Here is a 21886-nt window from a genome sequence, read left to right on the forward strand (position 1 = left end):
TTACTAACTCAGAGATGTTAATTGATGACATCTTTCTCGAAAACTAAGAAACCCGAAAAAATCAAAAAAAAAAAAAAAAAAAAAATTCTTCTGAAAAGTACTGTAGGCGAAGTTACGGATAACTTCGCTTAGACTTAACTTCGCTGGATCTTTCTTAAATTCGCGTGACTTGGCGAAGTTGAGTGTAACTTCGCTTAGGGTAAGCGAACTTAGGAAGTAGGCGAGGTTGTAGAGAACTTCGCTTGAGTTAGGCGAACTTGAGAAGGTAGGCGAAGTTGTGGATAACTTCGCTTAACCTTATATCTTCGCCGAAACCCTACGAACAGTGACGGCAACTTCGCCTGATGAACACGAAGTTTCTGCAGATCTGATTTCTGTGCTTTTCGAGGTTTTTGACGGTGTAAAGGGTTGAATACGATGGTAGGAGGTAAGAATGACACAAAAACACAGAAAACACGTCCCGCGAATAGTCGAAACGGGACGATTTCTACACCCGCGTGAATATCCCGAACCACACAATCGAGCCGAAGCTCTGATACCAATTGTAGGTTCCCTGGATGGATCTGCACGGGATATCTCGATCTACGTAGGTGCGGAATCCCTGCGTAGGTCGTTACGAGCGTAGAAGACACGAATAGATCAAACACGATACGATAAACAAACACGTTATATTATAACCAAAACACGTGATACAATAGCACTATTACAGACACGAACTCCCGTCCTCACGTTACAGCTCTCGTAACTTCGATAATGATCACACGAACTCTTTTTTTAAGCTAAGCCGTAACCTATATAAATACACGACAACTTCGCCTGGCATGTTCAGGCGAAGTTGTCCATAACTTCGCTTGACTAACAAGTTCGCCTAAACAGCGAACTTGTTAGTAACTTCGCTTAAGACATATAAAACATAATTAATCATTACAGACTCGATTACAGACACTAGACTATGAACTACTGACATTATGCACCAACAAACTTTCGAAGTTAGAGTTTACTGTGTTACTAAATGAAAGTATAACTGTTTTAGGATTTATATATTAAAGTCATATATGATATATGCAACTAGTAAATGCAGAAAATAAGCTCTGATTACTACTTTAAAAGGTAAAGGGTTGGACCCTTGAAACCTTTATTTATACCCGACCCTTTTATTGTTTAGATGGTAGGGTCTCGGGTCCACATTTCTTTCTAAAAGGGTAAATGGTCCGGATAAGGTATTAGATAAAAGGGGGTCTTACTCTTTGAACAGTCCTAATTAATGGTGGCAAAACAAACCCATTTGGGTTGTTTTTGGTCAATTTGGATAACTTTTAAAATTGAGATGGGTCAGGATGGATCAAAAGAATTTTACAAGAAGGTCGAGATGGGTTGAGAAAATGCTAGTGACTTTTGGTTATAGGCTATAATGGGTTTGTTTATGGGTTAGAATGGACTAAAATAAGTTTTATCCAATTTTATTTCAAACAAAACCCACGGAACCGAATAGAAACTAAGAAATCGAAACCGGAATTGTTGAAACCGAACATATACCGAAACCGACCGAAATGGAAAAAAGCAAAACCGAAGCAAAAAAAATGAAAAACCAAACCTGGACCGAGACAAAACCGAGGATTTTTTTTTTATGAACGAGGATGACGGGGGAAACATTTTAGTTATTTTACTTTTTGCTTTTTCGATTTATATTTTGAGTTATTATTTTTTTATTAATTTTTATGCATATTTTTAAGGGGTTTTTGAACCCTTTGTATTTTAACCTTAACTTAGTTCAAGATAAGGGTTAACTTTACCCATCTTGACCCATATCCATCCTAAACCGAATGAAACCGAGAAATTGAAACCGAACAAAATCCGAAATCATTGAAACCGAATAGATACCAAAACAAAAAAAAGCAAAAATGAACCGAAAAAAAAACCGAGCCTGAACCGAGACAAAAACGAGTTTTTTTTTTTTTTTTTATGAATCGAGGACAACGGTGATGACATTTTAGTTATTTTACACTTTGCGTTTTTTATTTATATTTTAAGTTATTAATTTTTTATTAAATTTTTTGAATATTTTTTTGAGGGGTTTTTGAAACCCTTTGCATTTTAACTTTTACTTGGGTCAAGATGGATTAACTTTATCCATCTTAACCCATACCCATCCTAACCCTCTATTTTAAAAATCCATTCTGACCCAAACCCATCCTAACCCATCACTCAAATCCAACCCAACCCACTCATATTGCCACCTCTAGTCCTAATTATACATGATACATAAAGTGATTATGTAACTAGTTGTTCCTACTAGTAGACCCAAGAATTTTGTTAACAGGAGACGGAAGTTTTGCGAGTTCAATTATCTCTCGCTATATATTAAACTTTTCGGTATGTTCATATTGCCCGATGTTGGCTCAGGCGTCACAAATAAAACGATAAATTAAAACAAAATCAAAGCATAAAACATAACAAAATTACATCAATCGCAATACGCACTAAACCGAGCCGAGACACACAAGTAAAAAAATGGTAACCTAGTACATATTTTTAAGGTGCAAAACTGCAAATGTAATATTTAATTATTTATGGTAGTTGTTCAAATACACACACGCCTGCCAACCGTTCGACCAAATGCTTTCACTTTCATATTTAACCGGACGACTGACCACTTTCCGCAACCTCACATTCACATTCTCTCTGACTCTGAACAACAAACCAATGGTGACCCTAGTCGTGGCCACCACCATCGACCCGGCCTCAATCGGCCCAGCCTCAGCCCTCTTATCCATGCCAGGCTGGCACCCCGGCCCTCTTCTCCAGGTTCATTAATAATACTAATAATAATAATAATAATATTCAAATTCCACAAACACATGATCGATAATTGACGTTAAGTTGTTTAATTTAGGGCATGGAAAGCTTTGTGAACAAACAAGTAAGGTTATTGAAGCATGATTATTCCAACGTTAGAGAGGATTATTTAGATAGAAGGTGGGAGACTGCTACAGGTGAAACTGTGGATGAGGTTATATTTCTTAGTCGGCATACCGCGGCCTCGAATCGGCCCGCACTAACCATTCATCCAATTGGTAACACTGCATATTTGTATTAATAGTGAATTTTGGCCTGTAAACAAACCAAACGTTTTAGGGACAATACATTGCTCTTCGCATTAGGTTCAGTTTAGTTATGTTCGTTCATTTACGTTCTTGAGCCATTCGCTTATACTCTTAACGAACGAACATAAACGAACACAAGCAAAAAATGCTGTTTACATAACTGTTTGTGTTTGATCGTTTGCTTGAAGCTACACGAATGAAATACCAACGTGCTTGGGATCGTATTCTTTCAGTTCGTTTACAAGCCTAAGGATCATGTCAGAACTTCCAAATAATTTAGAAACTTTAAGACTTATTAGCAACCGATCGTATTATTTATTTTATATGTTTAGTATTATTTGAGGGTAGTGTTGCCATTTATTATATGTAATCATAATATTACATATAGTAATTGACAAAACTGCCCTAATATATTAATAAATATATAAAATAAATTAATAAAATGAAGTTGGTTCTTAGGAGTTCTTGAAGTAGTTTTTTTTTTTTTTTTTTTTTTTGGAGTTTAGAAGAGATTCAAACCTGAGCTATTAATTATGGTGTGCTTTAGGTGTTCCTCATTTAAGAGAAGACGAGGTGCCGCCAGCTGGCGGTAAACCTGGATGGGCTGCACCTCCCAACACACGAATGGGCCCATGGTTGAGGTTATTAAAGGCCATTGCAGAATCACATAATCTGACTCCTGAATTTGAGGTATATTTTAAGTGTAACATATTATCATACAAAGTTCATGTAGATGATAAATCTTGCTTTTCTTATATTAGCATTATTGTAAATTGTGACTGCTTATTATTTTGTTTTGTTATTGGGCGTAGATTACATTGGAGGCCACACATCATGGACCTTTAACCGATTCTCCCACAATGTTTGTAGAAATCGGTATGCATCTCAAAAGGGAAAACTTAATTGCTGTTTGTTTGTTCTTTATGCAAAATAAAGTGAATTAAACTCATTGGAAATCAATAATAATATTGTATTGAATCTTGACGTTACTATTATATCAGGCAGCACGGAAGAGTATTGGAAGAGACAGGATGCAGCACAAGCTATTGCTTTAGTTCAGTATCTCTTTGTAGCATAAGCTTAGCTGTACCATAAAATAATAGTATATTACTCTTATGAAGATCGTTTTATATACACTGAAATAACCATTTAAACTTTAAAGATGAATTTACTTAACAAAGCAAATCCAATAATCAGTTTTTCCAATGTTGCGTTGAAGTTAGTTTGGAAAGGACTGGGACTTGATGGAGGAGTTCCTATTGGAGACTGGCGCAGGTAAATGTTTTATGTAAAAATCTAGGTTATTATTGCAATTATTCTATTATCATTATTATCAGTATTATTATTATTAATGCTTTAAATATTGACGGTGTAGGAATAATGGGAAAAACAAAATCCTGTTAGGGCTTGGTGGTGGACACTATGTTCCAAGACATATGGATATTGTTTTGTAAGTTAACGCTTTTAACCAACTTCGTTTTTAACTTACTGCCATAATATTCATGCTTAAAATGTTATATGGTTGCAAACTTGCGATGTTCATGGTGTTCAAGAAAATGTTACATCTTAAGCCGTCAAGTTTGATCATTTAGGAAAGATGATGTTTGGGTGGGCCACCTACTATCGGGTTATTCATTGCCAATGGAAGGTAATGGAGAGGCAGAAGTAGGTGGAACTTGGCGGGAAGCAATTAAAGTTGCGTATGATGGTACTCAAACAGCATTCCCGGGTGGAGAAATTATTGCTCATCTTGATCAAAAGTAAGTATTATTTTGTAAACTTTCTGTTGTTTCAATCTTAATATGCTGAAGGCAAGTAATATGCGCGGGTCGGGTAACAGGTCATTTTTTGTATTGGTCAAAACAAGTCAAGTTGACCGGCAAACACTTTCTTGTTCGCGTTTTTAAATACTTGGTAAATAGGTCATGTGCTAAGTTTTGATTATAAAAACAATATCCTTACACTAATAATCTGAATCTTTGAATAAGAACGGGTAAGAGGCGTGCATTACAAACAGGCTTGGCCAATTTTTAACACGTTTGAGGTGTTCTCCTTTTAGCTTGATTTGACCCTTTTGAGATAAACACAACTCGAATCGACCCTTTAAGAGCAAGAGATAGAATGCCGCCTCATTAACAAAATTACTTTTTTTTTTTTTTGTAAATGTTTAAACACACTTCATCCTTTATCCTAGATGATCCTATATGGCTCTGTAATTGTACTTGAATGTTTATTTTGTTAATTGAAACATTTTTTATTTATACAAATTTGGGTTCTATTTCAAACGCAGGAGCTTTAAAAGTTGGCAGAAAAATGCGATATTGGGTTTCTTGAAAGAGAAGAATATAAACGTCGGCAAGCCAAAGGACTTTCTCTAATTTTCTCAGGAAATTACATAACTCATTTTTTGTTGGTCTGCTAGCACATGCCTATTCTTTGGGTACTTTGTACCAATCATTGTTACATTACAGAATCAAGTTTTTAGAACTTTGACTTTGACTAAGAATGCGAATAAGCATTACAGGTGGATATGTAATCCAAATTCACACAACAGTTTTAAAAAATAATAAGATTACACCACACGGGTTTCCCACATTCCACGTTACAGGAACTCCAAACTTGTTGACTTTTACACAGGTCAACTTCTTAGAACAAAGGATTGCAGATGCAGCCTAGCATTGGCAGCCATGTTAATAGACTCTTCATCTTGCTTCTCTTTTGCAGCAGCAATGGCTGCCATGTAAGCTTCCTGTGCTTCTTCCATTTTACTCATTTCCAACTCATCCATATCATCCTGCATACCATCATCATACACCAAATTAGATCAAACTTAAAAAAAATAAACTTGCAACGAATTCGAACCAATGGGGATGCTCCAGGTGGCAGATGGCCATATAGCTTACCATTTCAGTAAGGTGACCACCATTTGGATTGACATCATATTCTTGGTCTGGAAGGGTAAAATGGTCATCTGACAAGCCTTCAAACAAAAGGGTGTATGATGACATCTCTCCTTGAAATGCATTTAAATCTTCCTGAAGCTTTTCAACCTTTTTGGTGGAAGTCATTGCTTCCCACTGTAACCTCTCTACTGCTGCTTGTTTATCGGCAAGCTTAATCTGTAATGAAATCTACATATTTTAGTATCAAACGACCAAAATACTCTTTAATTGTGGACCTTAAACACACATACCTTTAGATCGGCTAGTTGTGCTTGAGTAGACCGCAGCAAAGCATCCTTTTCTGATGCCTGTTTCTTCACTTCATTAAGCGTGTTATTAACAGAACTCATTTCATTCTTTGAAGCTTCTGCAGCCTTCAATATTTCATCCTTCTCCACTAACTGTCTCTGCAAATCCTCCACTTTCTCTCTTAATTCCACCAACTCTTCCTTTTCTTTTGTCAAAAGTGCACTTGAAGAAAACATGGAGGCACCATCGCCACCTCCATCTTGCTCATTGCCGCTTCGTTTTTTCCTGGGAATTGATTGAGCATTTCTGCCTTTCCCTTCAGTCATCTGAAAATGCTTCAAGATTATATAGGCCCACTTATTTATTATGTTACAAAGAGGTCTGCTATTCCTATGGCAGCCCCAAAAATCAAATACGCCACCATCAAACTCAAAAGGCCGTGCGATGAAAACACCAAATGGCCGTTTAAAGGTAGGGAGTTATGATTTAATGCCGTGACCTTCAAATGGTTGTTCCACATATCCTCAAACGACCATTTAAAAGTAAGGGACTATGAATTGATGCCCTAACTTTCAAACAGCCGTTTCACATATCCTCAAATGGAACATCCGTTTTAAAGTAAAGGGCTATGGCTTGATGCCCTAAGCTTCAAAGTTCAAACAGTCGTTCGGTGCAGCCTCATACCAGGCCCTTTACAAAACAAGTTTTCAACATAATTTGGAAAATCAAAGTGAAAATAATAATTACCTTATTAGAAATTGATTCTCTTGAAGGTGTTTTGGTGTAGATCATCGACCCCCTACGAGTGTATGAACTGCTTCCCTTTCGATCCTACAAAGAGAAACATGTCACATACAGAATTTAGGATTCAAATGATTAGGGGAAACAATTTCAAGCGAACTAGTTAAATCAGTGTCGTAGAACTCGCTAGCCCCTAGTCAGTGGTGTGGTTCTGACTAGCGATTAATAGAACTTAATCATATTATAATTTTATACGTAATTTTCAAAACTATATATAAAACCTTGTATGCACATATACAAAATTTTATACATAATCTTTCAAAAAAAGTATAATTTTTCATATACTTCAAAGTTTTGGACTGAAATTTGATCCATTTTGAATGATTTTAACCGAAATTTTACCTATTTTGACTGGTACCGATTAATCGCAATTTTTATAACACTGAGTTAAATCCAAGTACACACAAGCACATAAAAGATCCCCAAATTCATAAACCCTAATCCAATTGAAGTAAACCGCAATCGAAACCGAAAAATTGAAACAAAAAATCCCCAAATTCAAAGCATACATATACACAATCACAAATGTAAATGTGTATATACTGTGTGTGTGAGAGAGAGAGAGAGATTAATATACAATCAACGATTGAACAAGAGGAACGATCTGCACAAGGTCTTGTAACAAACGACGGTCAACGTTGTTGTTGACGGAGGAGAGATTCCGGTGGTGCGACGGCGAAGAAGGGCGGAGATCGTCGCCGGAAAGCCATGAGGTTTGTTCCCCGCCGGCAAAGGCATGATTATTATTATTGTCTTGGTCCAAATCCAAGTGCTGAGATGATGCCTGATGATACATTACTGGATCTTAAATTACTTGATTACTTGAAGTTGAATGATGAAGAAACTGAAACTGCAAAATAATAATAATAATAATAATAATAAGAAATTTTGTTTTGATTTTGAAAGACAACAAGAGAAGAGAAGAAAAGGGTAAAGAAGGATGGAGACTTTATATCTTTTTCAAATTCAAATATTTATTTATTTTTAATTTTTATTATTATTATTATTTTGTACATTTTAACGGTTTTAAACTTTTAATCTTGGGCTTTTGTAATTTTTGTATAATTTTATTTTCTTCAATTTGATGAAATGTTATTTTAAAGGTTAATATTACAAAGGTGTTATAATTTTACAAGAATTAACACAAGATTAGTGCTAAAACTTGAGAATTTTAGAAAATTTAGCAAAGAGAGAAAGTAGTGAAATGTATCACTTATGAATGTGTATGTATGAGGTGCATTTTCTCCTTTACATTGAGCTACTATTTATACTACAAAAGATTAACTTTTTCTCTAGACAAGATTAACTATTTGATGGTCATGTAGTATGGTACATTATCAATAGTTTGGCAAAGTGCTTATCCACTTACTTGGAAGATCTAGATGGGTAAATCTTGATTGTGAAATAGATATTCATAACACCCCCCTTTGGATGACATTTGCAAACTCTGGGGACTTGAAGTACTGTCTCGTTAAAAACCTTGCTAAAGAAAAACCCAATGGGATAAAAACTTTAGCTAAGGGAAAAAGAGTGCAGTTTGTAGCTCCCCCTCAAGTTGCAGTATATAATGTGTTACATCCTCTGTACATGGCGCGTGCCAATGTAATGAACGTGTTTCCGGAATGTTGCTGTGGGAAGTGCTTTTGTGAAAAGATCAGCTGAGTTGTTGCTTGATTGGACATATCTCATCTCAACCTGATTGTCTTTAATAAGGTCCCGAGTATACTCAAAGTATCTTGGTGGTATATGTTTTGTTCTGTCACTTTTGATATACCCTTCCTTCATCTGCGAGACATAAGCTGCATTATCTTCATAGATAGAAGTTGGACTTTGATCTTTCTCTAGTCCACTAGAGGTCAATATGTGTTGTGACATAGATCTTAACCATACGCATTCTCTTGAAGCTTCATGCAGTGCAATGACTTCAGCATGATTTGAAGATGTTGCAACAAGTGTTTGCTTTTGTGAACGCCATGAAATCGTAGCTCCTCCATTCTTAAATACATATCCAGTTTGAGATTTTGCTTTATGGGGATCAAACAAATAACCTACATCTGCATAACAAACCCTTCTTTTGAATCGTTAGGATAAAACAAGCCTAAATCAACAGTACCTCGAAGGTATCGAAAAATGTGTTTAATCCCGTTCCAGTGCCTTTTAGTAGGGGCTGAACTAAATCTTGCTAACAAATTAACTGCAAAAGAAATGTCAAGTCTTGTACAGTTAGTAAGATACATAAGAGCTCCAATTGAACTAAGATATGGTATCTCTGGACCAAGAATCTCTTTATTATCTTCACAAGGACGAAATGGATCATTGTCAACATTGAGTGATCTAACAACCATCGGGGTGCTTAAAGGATTTGCTTTGTCCATATTGAAATGCTTTAAGAGTTTCCCAGTATAAGTTGACTGATGCACAAATATGCCATCATGCATATGCTCAATCTGTAAACCAAGACAATATTTTGTTTTTCCAAGGTCTTTCATTTCAAATTCTTTCTTTAAAAGAGCAATTGCTTCATTGATTTCTTTTTACGTTCCAATTATATTTAGATCATCAACATACACAGCTATGATCACATATCCTGACGTTGTCTTCTTAATGAAGACGCATGGACAAATAAGATTATTTGTGTATCCTTCACTTATCAAATAATCACTCAAACGATTATACCACATCCTTCCAGATTGTTTTAGTCCATACAAGGATCTTTGTAACTTGATGGAATACATTTTCCTTAGGCTTTGAGCTTAATACTTCTAGGAGTTTAAATCCATCAGGAATTTTCATATAGATGTCACTATCTAGTGATCCATACAAGTAAGTTGTGACAACGTCCATAAGGCGCATCTCTAAATTTTTTAGAGACTGCTAAGCTGATTAAATATCTAAAGGTTATTCCATCCATAACAGGGGAATATGTTTCCTCATAATCAATTCCTGGCCTTTGAGAAAAACCTTGAGCTACAAGTCTAGCTTTGTATCTTGTAACTTTATTTTTCTCATTTCGTTTTCGTACAAAAACCCATTTGTACCCTACTGGCCTTACAAACTTTGGTGTAATAATAATAGGTCCAAAAACCTTTCGTTTGTTAAGTGAATCTAATTCAGCTAGCATAGCACCTTTCCATTTATACCAGTCATGTCTATTTTGACAATCATTAACAGATTTTGGCTCAGGACCATCATCTCCACTCATGATGTCACTTGCTACAGAATACGAAAATATTTCATCAATATTTTCCATTTCATCTTGATTCCACAAGATATGTGTCTGACCATAGTTTATTGACATTTCTTTATTATTATCAGCATCCTCCTCATGGGAGGTTTTATTATTCAATGTTTCATCAAGATCATTCACTTTGTGATTAACTTCCTTTTCAAGAGTTTTTCTTTTTTGAGGATTTTTATCCTTTGAACCGATTGGTCTTCCACGTTTCAAACGTTTTTGAGATTGATGAGCTATTTTGTTATCTACTTGATTATTTGGAATCTCAATTCGAGCTGGAGCATTAGCAGCTGGTATGTGAGATTTAGTAACTCTGTTTGTATCATTAAATGCATCAGGCAATTGATTTGTAATTTCTTGTATGTGCATTATTTTTTTGAACCTCTGTCTCACATTGTTTAGTCCTTGGATCAAGATGTAACAATGTAGGTACATACCATGAGACATCATTTTCTTGTTTTTTCTTTTCTCCCCCTAATGCAGGGAAAAATGCCTCATTAAAACGGCAATCAGCAAAATGTGTTGTAATACATCACCCGTTAAAGGTTCAAAATATCTTATAATGGAAGTCGATTCGTACCCAACATATATTCCCAACCTTCTTTGAGGTCCCATTTTTGTGCGTTGTGGTGGTGCAATAGGAATATACACTGCACACCCAAAAATTCTAATATGGGATATATCAGGTTGTTGGCCAGAGGCAAGTTGTAGAGGAGAGTATTTATGATTTTCACTTGGTCTCACGCGAATTAATGAGCCAGCATGTAAAATTGCATGATCCCAAACAGACACAGGAAGTGTTGTTCTCATTATTAATGGTCTAGCTATTAACTGTAGATGTTTAATCAACGATTCAGCTAAGTCATTTTGTGTGTGTACATGAGCAACGGGGTGCTCGACTATAATTCCCACATACATGCAATAATCGTTATAAGCATGTGATGTAAATTCATCAGCATTATCAAGTCTCGCCCTTTTAATAGTGTAATAAGGGAAATGTGCTCGTAATTTAATAATTTGTGCAAGAAATTTAGCAAAAGCTATATTACGAGTTGATTACAAAGAGACATGAGACCATCTACTTGATACGTCTATTAAAACCATGAAGTATCTAAATGGTCCACATGCTCGATGAATTGGTTCACATATATCTCCTTGAATTCTTTCAAGAAATACAGGTGATTCCTTTTCAACTTTTACAGACGAAGGCCTTGTAATTAATTTTCCAAGAGAACAAGATGTACACACAGGAATTTTATCCGATTGTGGAATCTTTTGATATTTCAATGGATGCCCATGAGTATTCTCAATTATTCTTTTCATCATTGTAAATCCTGGATGGCCTAATCTCTCATGCCATAAATTAAATGTCTCAGGATCACAAAAATTTTCTTTAACTGCCATATGTGCTTGCGGCACATTAATATGTGTATAGTGTAAGCCAGAATGGAGCATTGGCAGTTTTTCCAATATCTGATCTTTGCTTATGATATGCAAATATTTTTCATTACCAACAGTCTTTGACTGAGTATCATATCCATTATGATATATGGTTTTGAAACTCAACAAATTTCTTGTTGATTTTGGGAAAAACAAAGCATTTTTTATAATGAGCTTTGTACCATTTGGTAAAGCTAAATTAGCTTTTCCCACTCCTTCTATCAAGTTTATAGGACCTGATATTGTATTCACGATCCCTTTTGTTGGTTTCATTTCATAAAAATATTTTTAGATCTAAGTATAGTTTGCGTGGCTCCACTATCCGCTATACATATATCTTCTTCATTTGTTTGACCTTGTGCTCCACTGATGTTCATTTTAATCTTGAAAATATTAAGAAAAATAATAAGTGTATAACGAAGATATTAAGATATTTTAATAAGAACTTTATTTCATCGAAAGACAAACGGTACATAAAGGAAAAACACATAATTAAAGATAAAACACACAATTAAAGATAGTAGGAAACACACTCAGTTGTTGCATATAATTATTGTGGTCAAGCAACATTTGTTTCAGAGTTCCACATCAAAGTTTGCAGTGTTCAGCTCAACACCGAGATCATCAAAGTTATCCACATGGTTCACTTCCTTCTCTTTTCTTTTGAGAGAGGCTTGGTAAAGTTCACATAGATGTGGAGCTGTGCGACAAGCCTTTGACCAGTGGTTTGTACTACCACATCTAAAACAGGAAGTGCCATTGTTTTCGGACCTACCAGCTTCATTCCATTTATTGTGTTGGTTGGAATTGTTATTTTGTGGAGCGTGATAATTGGTAGTTCTTTGATTTCGGCCACGACCACAGCCTCGGCCATGAATATTTCCTCGGTAATTATTATTACCTTTGAAAAGACGGTTTCGACCATTAAAATGGCTTTTATCAAAATGGCCACGACCACGGCCTCGTACCCACTTTTTCCCAGAGGCTTTAGTATCATTATTAGTAGCAACATTTGTTTCTGGGATTGCTAGTGATACGATGGGACAAGATTGATGATTTTTCATTAAAAGCTCGTTATTCTTTTTTGCTACGAGGAGAAATGAATTTAGATCGGAATATCTTTTAAAATTTTGCAACCTATATTGTTGTTGCAAATTTATATTTGATGCATGAAATGTGGAGAGAGTTTTCTCCAACGTATCTTCCTCAGTAACAGTTTGCCCACAAAATCGGAGCGTTGAGCATATCCTGAACAAAGCAGAGGTGTACTCATTTACTTTTTTGAAATCTTCAAACCTGAGATTGTTCCATTCATCTCTAGCAGTGGGAAGTAGAACTTCCATTTGATGGTCAAATCTGCTTTTTAAATCTTTCCACAAAACGTATGGATCCTCACAATTTGAATACTCAAATTGTAACATCTCGTCAATGTGTTTGTGGAGGAAGACATCAGCTTTTGCCTTGTCTTGTTCATCGCAATTATTTCCTTCCATTATCGTTTTCAAAACACCCATTGATTTGAGATGTCGTTTAACATGTGCCGTCCACGGCATATAATTATCTCCGGTGATGTTAAGAGCCGGAAATTCAAGTTTTGCGATATTTTCCATTTTATTACTAAACACAAATAAGATAAACATTATGATTACATACTTACTAAAATTGAAAGAAAATACAAAGGTAGAGCTAGAAATTGTGACATTCGTCAATTTCGGGTCTTGTTTGTATTCGTTTTTGTATTTGCTTATTATGTAAACCGACCCGATTTGTAAACCGAAGCTTATGTTATAATCAAAATGATGGATTTATGTAACAATATTGTTTCACACTTGTTGGGTCTTGAAAACATCCTACCTTTATTTTTATTTTTATTTATTTATTTATTTATTTTAATTTTTTTTTTTGTTTTGTGTTTTTGTCTTGATCCATTTTGCATGAAAACTCTTGTGTCTCACACCCATATTTGACCACCAACATTACCCTATATATACACCGCCTTTCCTCTTCATTTTCCCTTGCTACAACTCCAAAAAAAAAAAAAACTCTCTCAAACATCAAAGATTCAAGGTTATCTTCTTAAGTGTTTTTGAAGGTTTTTAGTCTTTCATCTTAATTAGTTTATGTAGCCTTATTAATACTTGTTTATGGTTGTGCAACATATATAGAATATACACCCCTTGTTTACCTTTGGTAGTTACTTTTCCGATTCCGGTCGGTGAGGTTTCGAACCTCATAAGGCAAGGCTTCATGGAGGACTTCGTGTCCTTGATATATATACATATATATAACTTGTTCATACATATTAATCTTGCTTATTTTAGTTTGTTGGTCATGTTTACAAGTTCCATGGTTATGGGTTTTTAAGAGTCTATGCTTCGGTTTAACCGTAAATAGCTCTAAACCGTAAACCGAACTTTGTTACTAGTTTTGTTAAATAATTGTTTAAACATACTTATTGTTAGATCTAAGTTTCTAAAATCATTTTTACAAATTCTATGGTTATGGGTTTGTAGAATCTTACCTCGGTCTTAACCCGAAACACGATCTGAACCGAAAACCGAACTTTTGTTTAAAGACTTTATTGTTAACTTTTGGTTGTAAAACTTAAAGTATTTTTTTTATTTGTACATTAATATACAAGTTCTTTAGTGTTTGGACATGTGGAAACCATCTATGAACTTGTTGTGAGATGGAAACCGAACCAAACCGATTCTTACTCGCTTAAGACACACAAGTGTGTTTTTTTTAGCCATCAAGACTTGTATATTTCTTTAAAAATAGTTACAAATTGATTTTTAAATATTTTCTTAAGTACTTGAAAATGTTGGATCCAACTTGATCTCATAACAAAGTTTGGACCGACAAAACCATACACTCGCTTAATGTGCGTTGTTAGTTCTAAAACAATGGAACTACATACTTGGTTAAGTCTTATTAAATTTTATTGAGTTATCTCATAACATTCAATATTTTGGAAAGTTGACTTTGGGTTTGACCAATTATCAAGACCCGAACCGACAACCCGAACACTTGATAAAAAAAACCGTTTTAGTATCTTTATCTAAAGGGATTTTCATTCTTGCATTTTACCCACCTTATTACTTAACATAGGTTTTTGAGTAAATATTAAGGTTAGATACTTTAACCCGGTTTCGAGCAAACTTACATTTTTAAAGGGTTATTATTATAAATTCTTAAATAGTTACATTTTAAACCTTGAACTTTAATTATTTACATTTCTCAACATTTATTTTGTTTAAAGACCTTCAAGACAACCTTTCTAAATTCAAGACTTCTTTTCTTTTTAGGCATTGTGCGTTAAACTCGTCGTTCCGACAAATCTCCAAATTATCATCTTTCAAGTTTACTACTTGAAGGTGAGTACTTCATACCCCATTTTCCATCTTTTATTTTGGGGGTGACATTTCATACTTATTCAACAAAATGCTTTATATTTGAATCTTAAACCACAAACGTAGTTATACTTTACCTAAATAATTGCTCGATTTGGTGTTCTATGCTTATATGCCTATGTGTTTATCGCTTTTGGTTGGTGGAATTATAAAATCCTAGACTATTTGGCATCCCCTTATAGCAAGGTGTCGTTAACGTAATGCAATTAACGATAACTATAAAATCCTAGACTATTTGGCATCCCCTTATAGCTAGGTGTCGCTAATGTGTTTAGCGATATCTATTTATCCAAATTACCACTTTTATTTATCGTTTCGTATGCAAGTTTTGTGGCTATCTTTATTATATACTAATATGATTAAACTTATGAATTGCTCACCAACCTTTGTGTTGACAAACTTTATTTTTTGAAATGTTACAGGTTTGCATCTTGGTTGATTTATGATTTTGAATAAAACGACATCAAAGACCTTAAGATATTAGTAAAAATGAACAATATCAGATTTGCCATATTTTGTGATATCTTGTTTATGGTTATTTTATGGATAATTGTTATGTGATATTTTCGATGTTGTGAAATGAAATGAGTTTATTAAATACTGTCACTTTAATTAGTGTCATGTGCTTATGGACAATCGTTACACCTCGGCATGTTCCGCCGCCTTTGGTCGGGGTGTGACAGAAATAGATAAAGGAAAATGAAAAAATCAAACTCCATAGGTGGGAGATTACAAATTAAGAACAATAGGATTATCAGCATTATGGTGGTTAACACCAAAACCGGATGGATCATTTCTTGAAAATTATCTTGAGTAATCTTGAGTTGAAGAGTGTTTATGGTGAAAGAAATGAGATTGAAAATTGGAAATTTATAGGGTAATTTTATATCCATTTGATAGCAGTTATATTACCGTTATTACCGTTGCATAACGGTTATATATATATATATATATATATATATATATATATAGGGAGAAAATCAAGAGAAAACTAAAAAACTCCTAAAACTTCTAAAGAATTATTTTTAATTAAAAATAAAAAAATATTTTCAAAATTCTATTTTAGCCATTATTCTTATATTTCACCCGAAAAATATTAAAAAAATAAAAAAACCCGCTGTAATGCACATACGTATTACTTTGTGATACCGTTGTATTACACATGTGTATTACTATGTATTTTTGAGTTTAATAGTGTTTTATTGCATATATTCAATATTTGTGTATTGTATATATGTAATAGTGTTGTATTATATGGAAACAATAATAATAAAATAAAAGTCGATGTGGTACACATGTGCGTTAATGTTGTATTACACATACGTATGAATGTGTATTCGATGTGTGTATTAGTCTTATATTGCATATATACAATAGTGTGTATCAAATATGTGCAACAGTGTTGTATTCTATGCAATACAAACACTTTTGCATAAATACAATGCACACTATTACACATGCGCACTATACCGACAAGGTTTTTTTTTTTTTGAACCAATAACAACATATAAGAATAATGGAAAAAAAAGAAACTTCAAAAAAAATTTTAAAAAAAGTTAAAAATAGTTTTTTAGAAGTTTTTATGAGTTTTTAAGTTTTCTCTTTAAGAGGAGTTTTCATTAGAACCCACCCCTATATATATATATATATATATACATATATATATATATATATATATAATATTAATTATTTTAAAGTAAGATAATAAATAAGATATTAAATGAAGTTTATTTTATAAAGTACATAATTAGTACGCACAATGATAAGAATAAAAATGTTAGTAAACATAAATAAATGTAAGCTTTAACTAAAACATTAGCGTGCATATATAAATAAAAGTTAGTTGCGATAAAAGTAAAAGTTAGATACATAATGAAAAGTTAGATGCGTAAATAAAAGTTAGTAAAAGCTAGATGCTTAATTAAATGTTAGATGCATAAATAAAAGTTAGATTGTTAGTAGTCTCATTGTTATCAAATTTTAATAACATTCTTTATTCTTACTTATTATTGGTATTACTTTATATATGTATGTGTGTGTATATAATGTATAAAATTAAAGAAGTGTTTATGATGTTTATGTGGATACCTTTGTGTCTAATACCTTTCTTGATTATGATATAAGTTGCTCGTGCTGATAACGTGTTATAATTTTACAAGAATTAACACAAGATTAGTGCTAAAACTTGATAACTTTAGAAAATCTAGCAAAGAGAGAAACTAGTGAAATGTATTACTTATGAATGTGTATGTATGAGGTGCATTTTCTCCTTTACATTGAGCTAGTATTTATACTACAAAAGATTAACTTTTTTCTCTAGACAAGATTAACTATTTGATGGTCATGTAGTATGGCACATTATCAATAAGTTTGACAAAGTGCTCATCCAATTGCTTGAAAGATCTAGATGGGTAAATCTTGATTGTGAAATAGATATTCATAACAAAAGGATGCTTTTTCTTATTAAAAAAAAGGATTCCTATAATCATAATTTTAGAATGTTACAAAAGAATGCCACCCTTAATTTGTCTATACAGGTCTATACGATTCGTATTGACCATGCGTGTTTATCACATGTACTGAGGGAACAGAATGGCCAGTGTTGGATCTTAAACAAATAACTCGGGTGTGCTAGAGGATCTTAAACAAATAATTTCGATGCGCCGAACTCAATACATGTAATATTTTTTTTATTTTTCAAAAAAAAATTGCACCACTAAGCGAAATAGCTGGTAAGTCGAGACCCAGCCTGACCCAAGCTAAGAACCGCCACTGAGAATAGCAGCCTTTTGCAGTCTATACGACAGAGTGAGGGACATGAGTTAGGCAGTTCGTGGGAAGATGTTTTTTTTTAAACAACTAATTTTTATTTTCCACCCTTTTTGTTTCTTGTGAGTCTTGAACACTAGTCTTTGTCAAGTAACATCAAAATCTTTACCACCACACCATAAGAGGTCATGGGAAGATGTATCTGAGAGAGAAAGAGAGGTAAAAAAATATGATCACATAGTATCTTCAACTGAAATAAAATTATATTAATTAACTAAAATTATTGTTTTCAACTGATAAAAAAATAAATAAAATCGCGTAGTGTTGCCAAAAGTGAATTGAAATGAAAATTTTTGTCCAAAAGACAAGGATGAATACGTAATTAGCTCCAAATTTTACAAATATGTGACTCGTTTCTGGTGTTTGCTATCAGCGGGCCTTTCTCATCCTTGTAGGTTTCATCTTGATACGTGAAAATAATAATCATCTAAAAAATGACAATAGTATAATATACTAACTTAAATTTTGTACAAAGTTGATGTATTTTGAATACTAAGTGATAGCAAAATAAATGTTTAGATTGACTAGGTGTAGAATAAAAAAGTTAACTTCCAATTTAGGTTGGTACCATAATAAGGTTTCATGTCATTGACAAACAGGTAAGGAACGAAGATCATAATAAGGTTTCATATCATTGACAAACAGACAAGGAACGAAGATCTGTTAAATTAGGTACCAATAATTTGATTTGACATGAGTGAAACCAAGACCAAATCTATGGCGTAAGAGCATCATCATACTTATACCCTTTATTAATGGGAAAATTTGAAAATGATCCAAAAGAAGAAAGAGATTCCCAAAATAGTCCTTGAAAATCTAACATTCTAGAAATAGTTCATCGAAATCAATCGGAGCCGATAGATTTGTAACAAATCCGATGGTTTTCGCCAGCCACTAAGAAACTGCCAAGTGTCCCACTACTCACATACCCAATTGATTTTCCCCTCAAACGGATCGATCCAGATTGTTTTCATTTAAAAATTATCTTTGAAAAATCAACTTTATTTGAAAATCATCTCCATCGAAATTTGTGTTTTTTTTTGTAACATCCTAAAAATTTTAATGATGAATAAAGGAAGTTATGTTTAGTGATTTCGCGTAATTAATTAATATCGGGTAGGGGGCGGGTCTTGGACGTGGATTAATTGAGATGGGTTAAATGAGAATGGGATTTCAGGGATATAAATACCCCCAAAATCCCAAAATATCTTCATTTTCACCAAACTCCCTAACACCCCAAAACACACACACACCACACACATACCGCCGCCGGCCGGCCGAGCCAAGGGAAGAGTCGGGCAGGTCCGAGAGAGAGAGATTAATGTACTAGCAAGTAAACGAGATCCAAACAAGCCCAAAAAGGTATGATTCTTGATCTTTGAAGTTTAAAGATCCAAGCTTTTTAGTGTATAAGCGACCGGAAATGGTCGGGAAGCGTAGTGGGTGATATTGAACCATAGCAAGGGTGTTAAAATCGCTCAAAATGCTGGAAAGAAACCGAACAGCGGCTGTCTGGGCAACTTCGCCTGCATCTGGGCAACTTCGCCTTCAAAGCGATGAACTTCGCCTGCAAGCTAAGTTCGCCTGATGAACTTCGCCTGCAAGCTAAGTTCGCCAGATGACAACTTCGCCTGAGGCCAAGTTCGCCTAATTGATAACTTCGCTTACGGCCAAGTTCGCCTGATGACAACTTCGCCTAAAGCCAAGTTCGCCTGATGACAACTTCGCCTAAAGCCAAGTTCGCCTAAGGTTTAACTTCGCCTAAAGCTAAGTTCGCCTAAGGTTTAACTTCGCCTAAAGCCAAGTTCGATTAGGAAGTAAACTAAAAATCTAATGAAAAATGTGTTAAGACAGTTAATGGAAATAAAATTTTTCCAAGCTGACCTGGCAGCTCGACCCCAGCCAGGGGCTCTGCCCCTTGGACCCTGCTAGGGGCTGCCGCCCCTAGACCCCGCTGCCAGGGGCGCTGCCCCCGGACCCCCGTTCGTTGTGGGTCATATAAAGATAGACATACATTATGAGAAGTGATAGTTAATTGATACGTATACTTGTTATACAGTCAGCCGTGCACAACTGAAGAAAGGAATTACGATTAACGGTGAACGTAACCGTGTTCAGGTGAGTTTCTAGCCCCATTCCTTGTTATGTTTTCGGGGCTGTGTGCATACTTGATGTGTTGTTAATACATTTATCCTAAGTGATAAGTGTATGCCCTATATGATATATGTGTTATGTAAGAATGATTGCTTGATGGTACGTGAACGATCTTCGGATATTGCACGTACTGTCAGGTTGTAATGCTATGTATAAGGTAAGTATAATATGAATGATTATGCGTATGAACGTGATAGAGATAATAAAAGAAGGAAATAATGATGTATGGTCGTATGGTTACGAAAAGGGTACCGAGCCCTAATAATACTCGAGGTATGATGTATGGTTGTATGGCTACGAAAGGGTACCGAGCCCTAAAAATACTCGGGGTATAATGTATGGTAACGAAGAGGGAATCGAACCCTACTAATATTCGAAAACTAGGGACCAGACCCTTATAATATCTGTGATGTTAGGGACCAGACCCTTATAATATCTGTGATGTTAGGGAATCGAACCCTTCTAATATTCGAAACTAGGGACCAGACCCTTATAATATCTGTGATGGTAGGGACCAGACCCTTATAATATCTGTGATGTTAGGGAATCGAACCCTTCTAATATTCGAAAACTAGGGACCAGACCCTTATAATGTCTGTGAGGTTATAGGGCGAAAGGCTCTTTAAAACGTATGATTATGTATGTAAAGAAAGTATGAAGGTAACAATGAAAGTAAAAGCACTTAGGTGTGTATGAAAGAAAGTTAAGAGGTTAAGTATGAAATGTAAAGAATGTATTGTATGATTATGTGATTAACTAGAACTCACTCAGCGTAGCTGACTTTTAGTATGCACGCAGGTGAGTAGGATGAGACAGCGGGCTTGAGCGGGGACACATGGCAGAAGAATAAGAGCCTGGCATCTGAAGACTTACGATGTTTTAATTTTAATGTTTTAATGTGAAAGACAAAGGACGTTTTGAGACAAGTTATGAAATATTGTAATGTTTTATGAAAGTTTTATATTCTGCGTAAATGTTTTAATTAACTCTGATATTTAGAACTGTGTTTATGAGTAAATCCAACACGAAAGTAGGGTTACCGGTAACGGGGCCTTACATTTTTGAAATTCGTCTGACTAGATGAATTTCATGTGAATTTCATCTTTGGAGACGAATTTAAAAAAAAACACTATCTTCTTCATCATTTTCATCTTTTTGATCTTCATCTTCACCTTCTTCATCTTCATCTCCATCTTCGTCGCATCCTCCCTTCACCACCGCCGCCACCCATCTCCTTCCCCTAAAAACTCCAAGAGCTCAACATTTTCAAGGCCGGAAAGGTGTGATGATGGTGGCCAGAAAAGTGGGAATGGTGGTGGTGGGTGGGGTGGTGGCCGAAAAAGTGATGATGACGAGGATGATGATGATGATGATGATGATGACGATGATGATGATGGGAGGGTTATGGAGGTGATGTTTGGAGGAAAAGTGGAATGGTGATGGTGGTGGGTGGGGTGGTGGCCGGAAATGTTTGATAATGATGGGCGGGTAATGGAGGTGATGTTTGCCGGAAAAGTGTGAGTGGTGGTGGTGGTGGTGGCGGCGGTGGGTGGGGTGGGTTAGTGGCTGGAAAATGGAGATCATAATGGTGGTGGTGGTGCATGTTTTTTTGAAATTTATCTTCGAATACGAAAGTCATTTGAAATTCACCGGCTCAGATGAATTTCAAAAAAACACGGATTTTCATGATTTTTTGAGATGGTTTTCATGGGAAGATGA

At 34.8% G+C, this 21886-nt stretch overlaps 2 protein-coding genes across 2 annotated transcripts; one reads left to right on the forward strand and one right to left on the reverse strand.

Annotated features, from left to right (window-relative positions):
• The first annotated feature begins 2680 nt into the window (after positions 1-2680).
• Positions 2681-5578, forward strand: LOC143557303 (D-aminoacyl-tRNA deacylase-like). Its single transcript, XM_077046412.1, has 9 exons — positions 2681-2805; positions 2894-3074; positions 3652-3794; positions 3917-3980; positions 4106-4158; positions 4324-4379; positions 4480-4554; positions 4697-4864; positions 5395-5578. The coding sequence occupies exons 1-9, from the start codon at positions 2704-2706 to the stop codon at positions 5480-5482; spliced, it is 930 nt and encodes a 309-aa protein (XP_076902527.1). The 5' UTR covers positions 2681-2703; the 3' UTR covers positions 5483-5578.
• Positions 5579-5682: 104 nt separating this feature from the next.
• Positions 5683-7892, reverse strand: LOC143557302 (protein MICROTUBULE BINDING PROTEIN 2C-like). The gene is made up of 5 exons (XM_077046411.1): positions 7674-7892; positions 7043-7126; positions 6298-6621; positions 6008-6223; positions 5683-5898 (listed from the first exon to the last, which is right to left on the reverse strand). Exons 1-5 carry the CDS (start codon positions 7890-7892, stop codon positions 5743-5745), a joined length of 999 nt encoding a protein of 332 aa, XP_076902526.1. The 3' UTR covers positions 5683-5742.
• Positions 7893-21886: the final 13994 nt, after the last annotated feature.

This window comes from Bidens hawaiensis, unplaced genomic scaffold, assembly GCF_021521415.1.
Source record: "Bidens hawaiensis isolate Kalapana, Puna unplaced genomic scaffold, B.hawaiensis_p1.1 tig00018875_1, whole genome shotgun sequence".
Lineage (NCBI taxonomy): Eukaryota > Viridiplantae > Streptophyta > Magnoliopsida > Asterales > Asteraceae > Bidens > Bidens hawaiensis.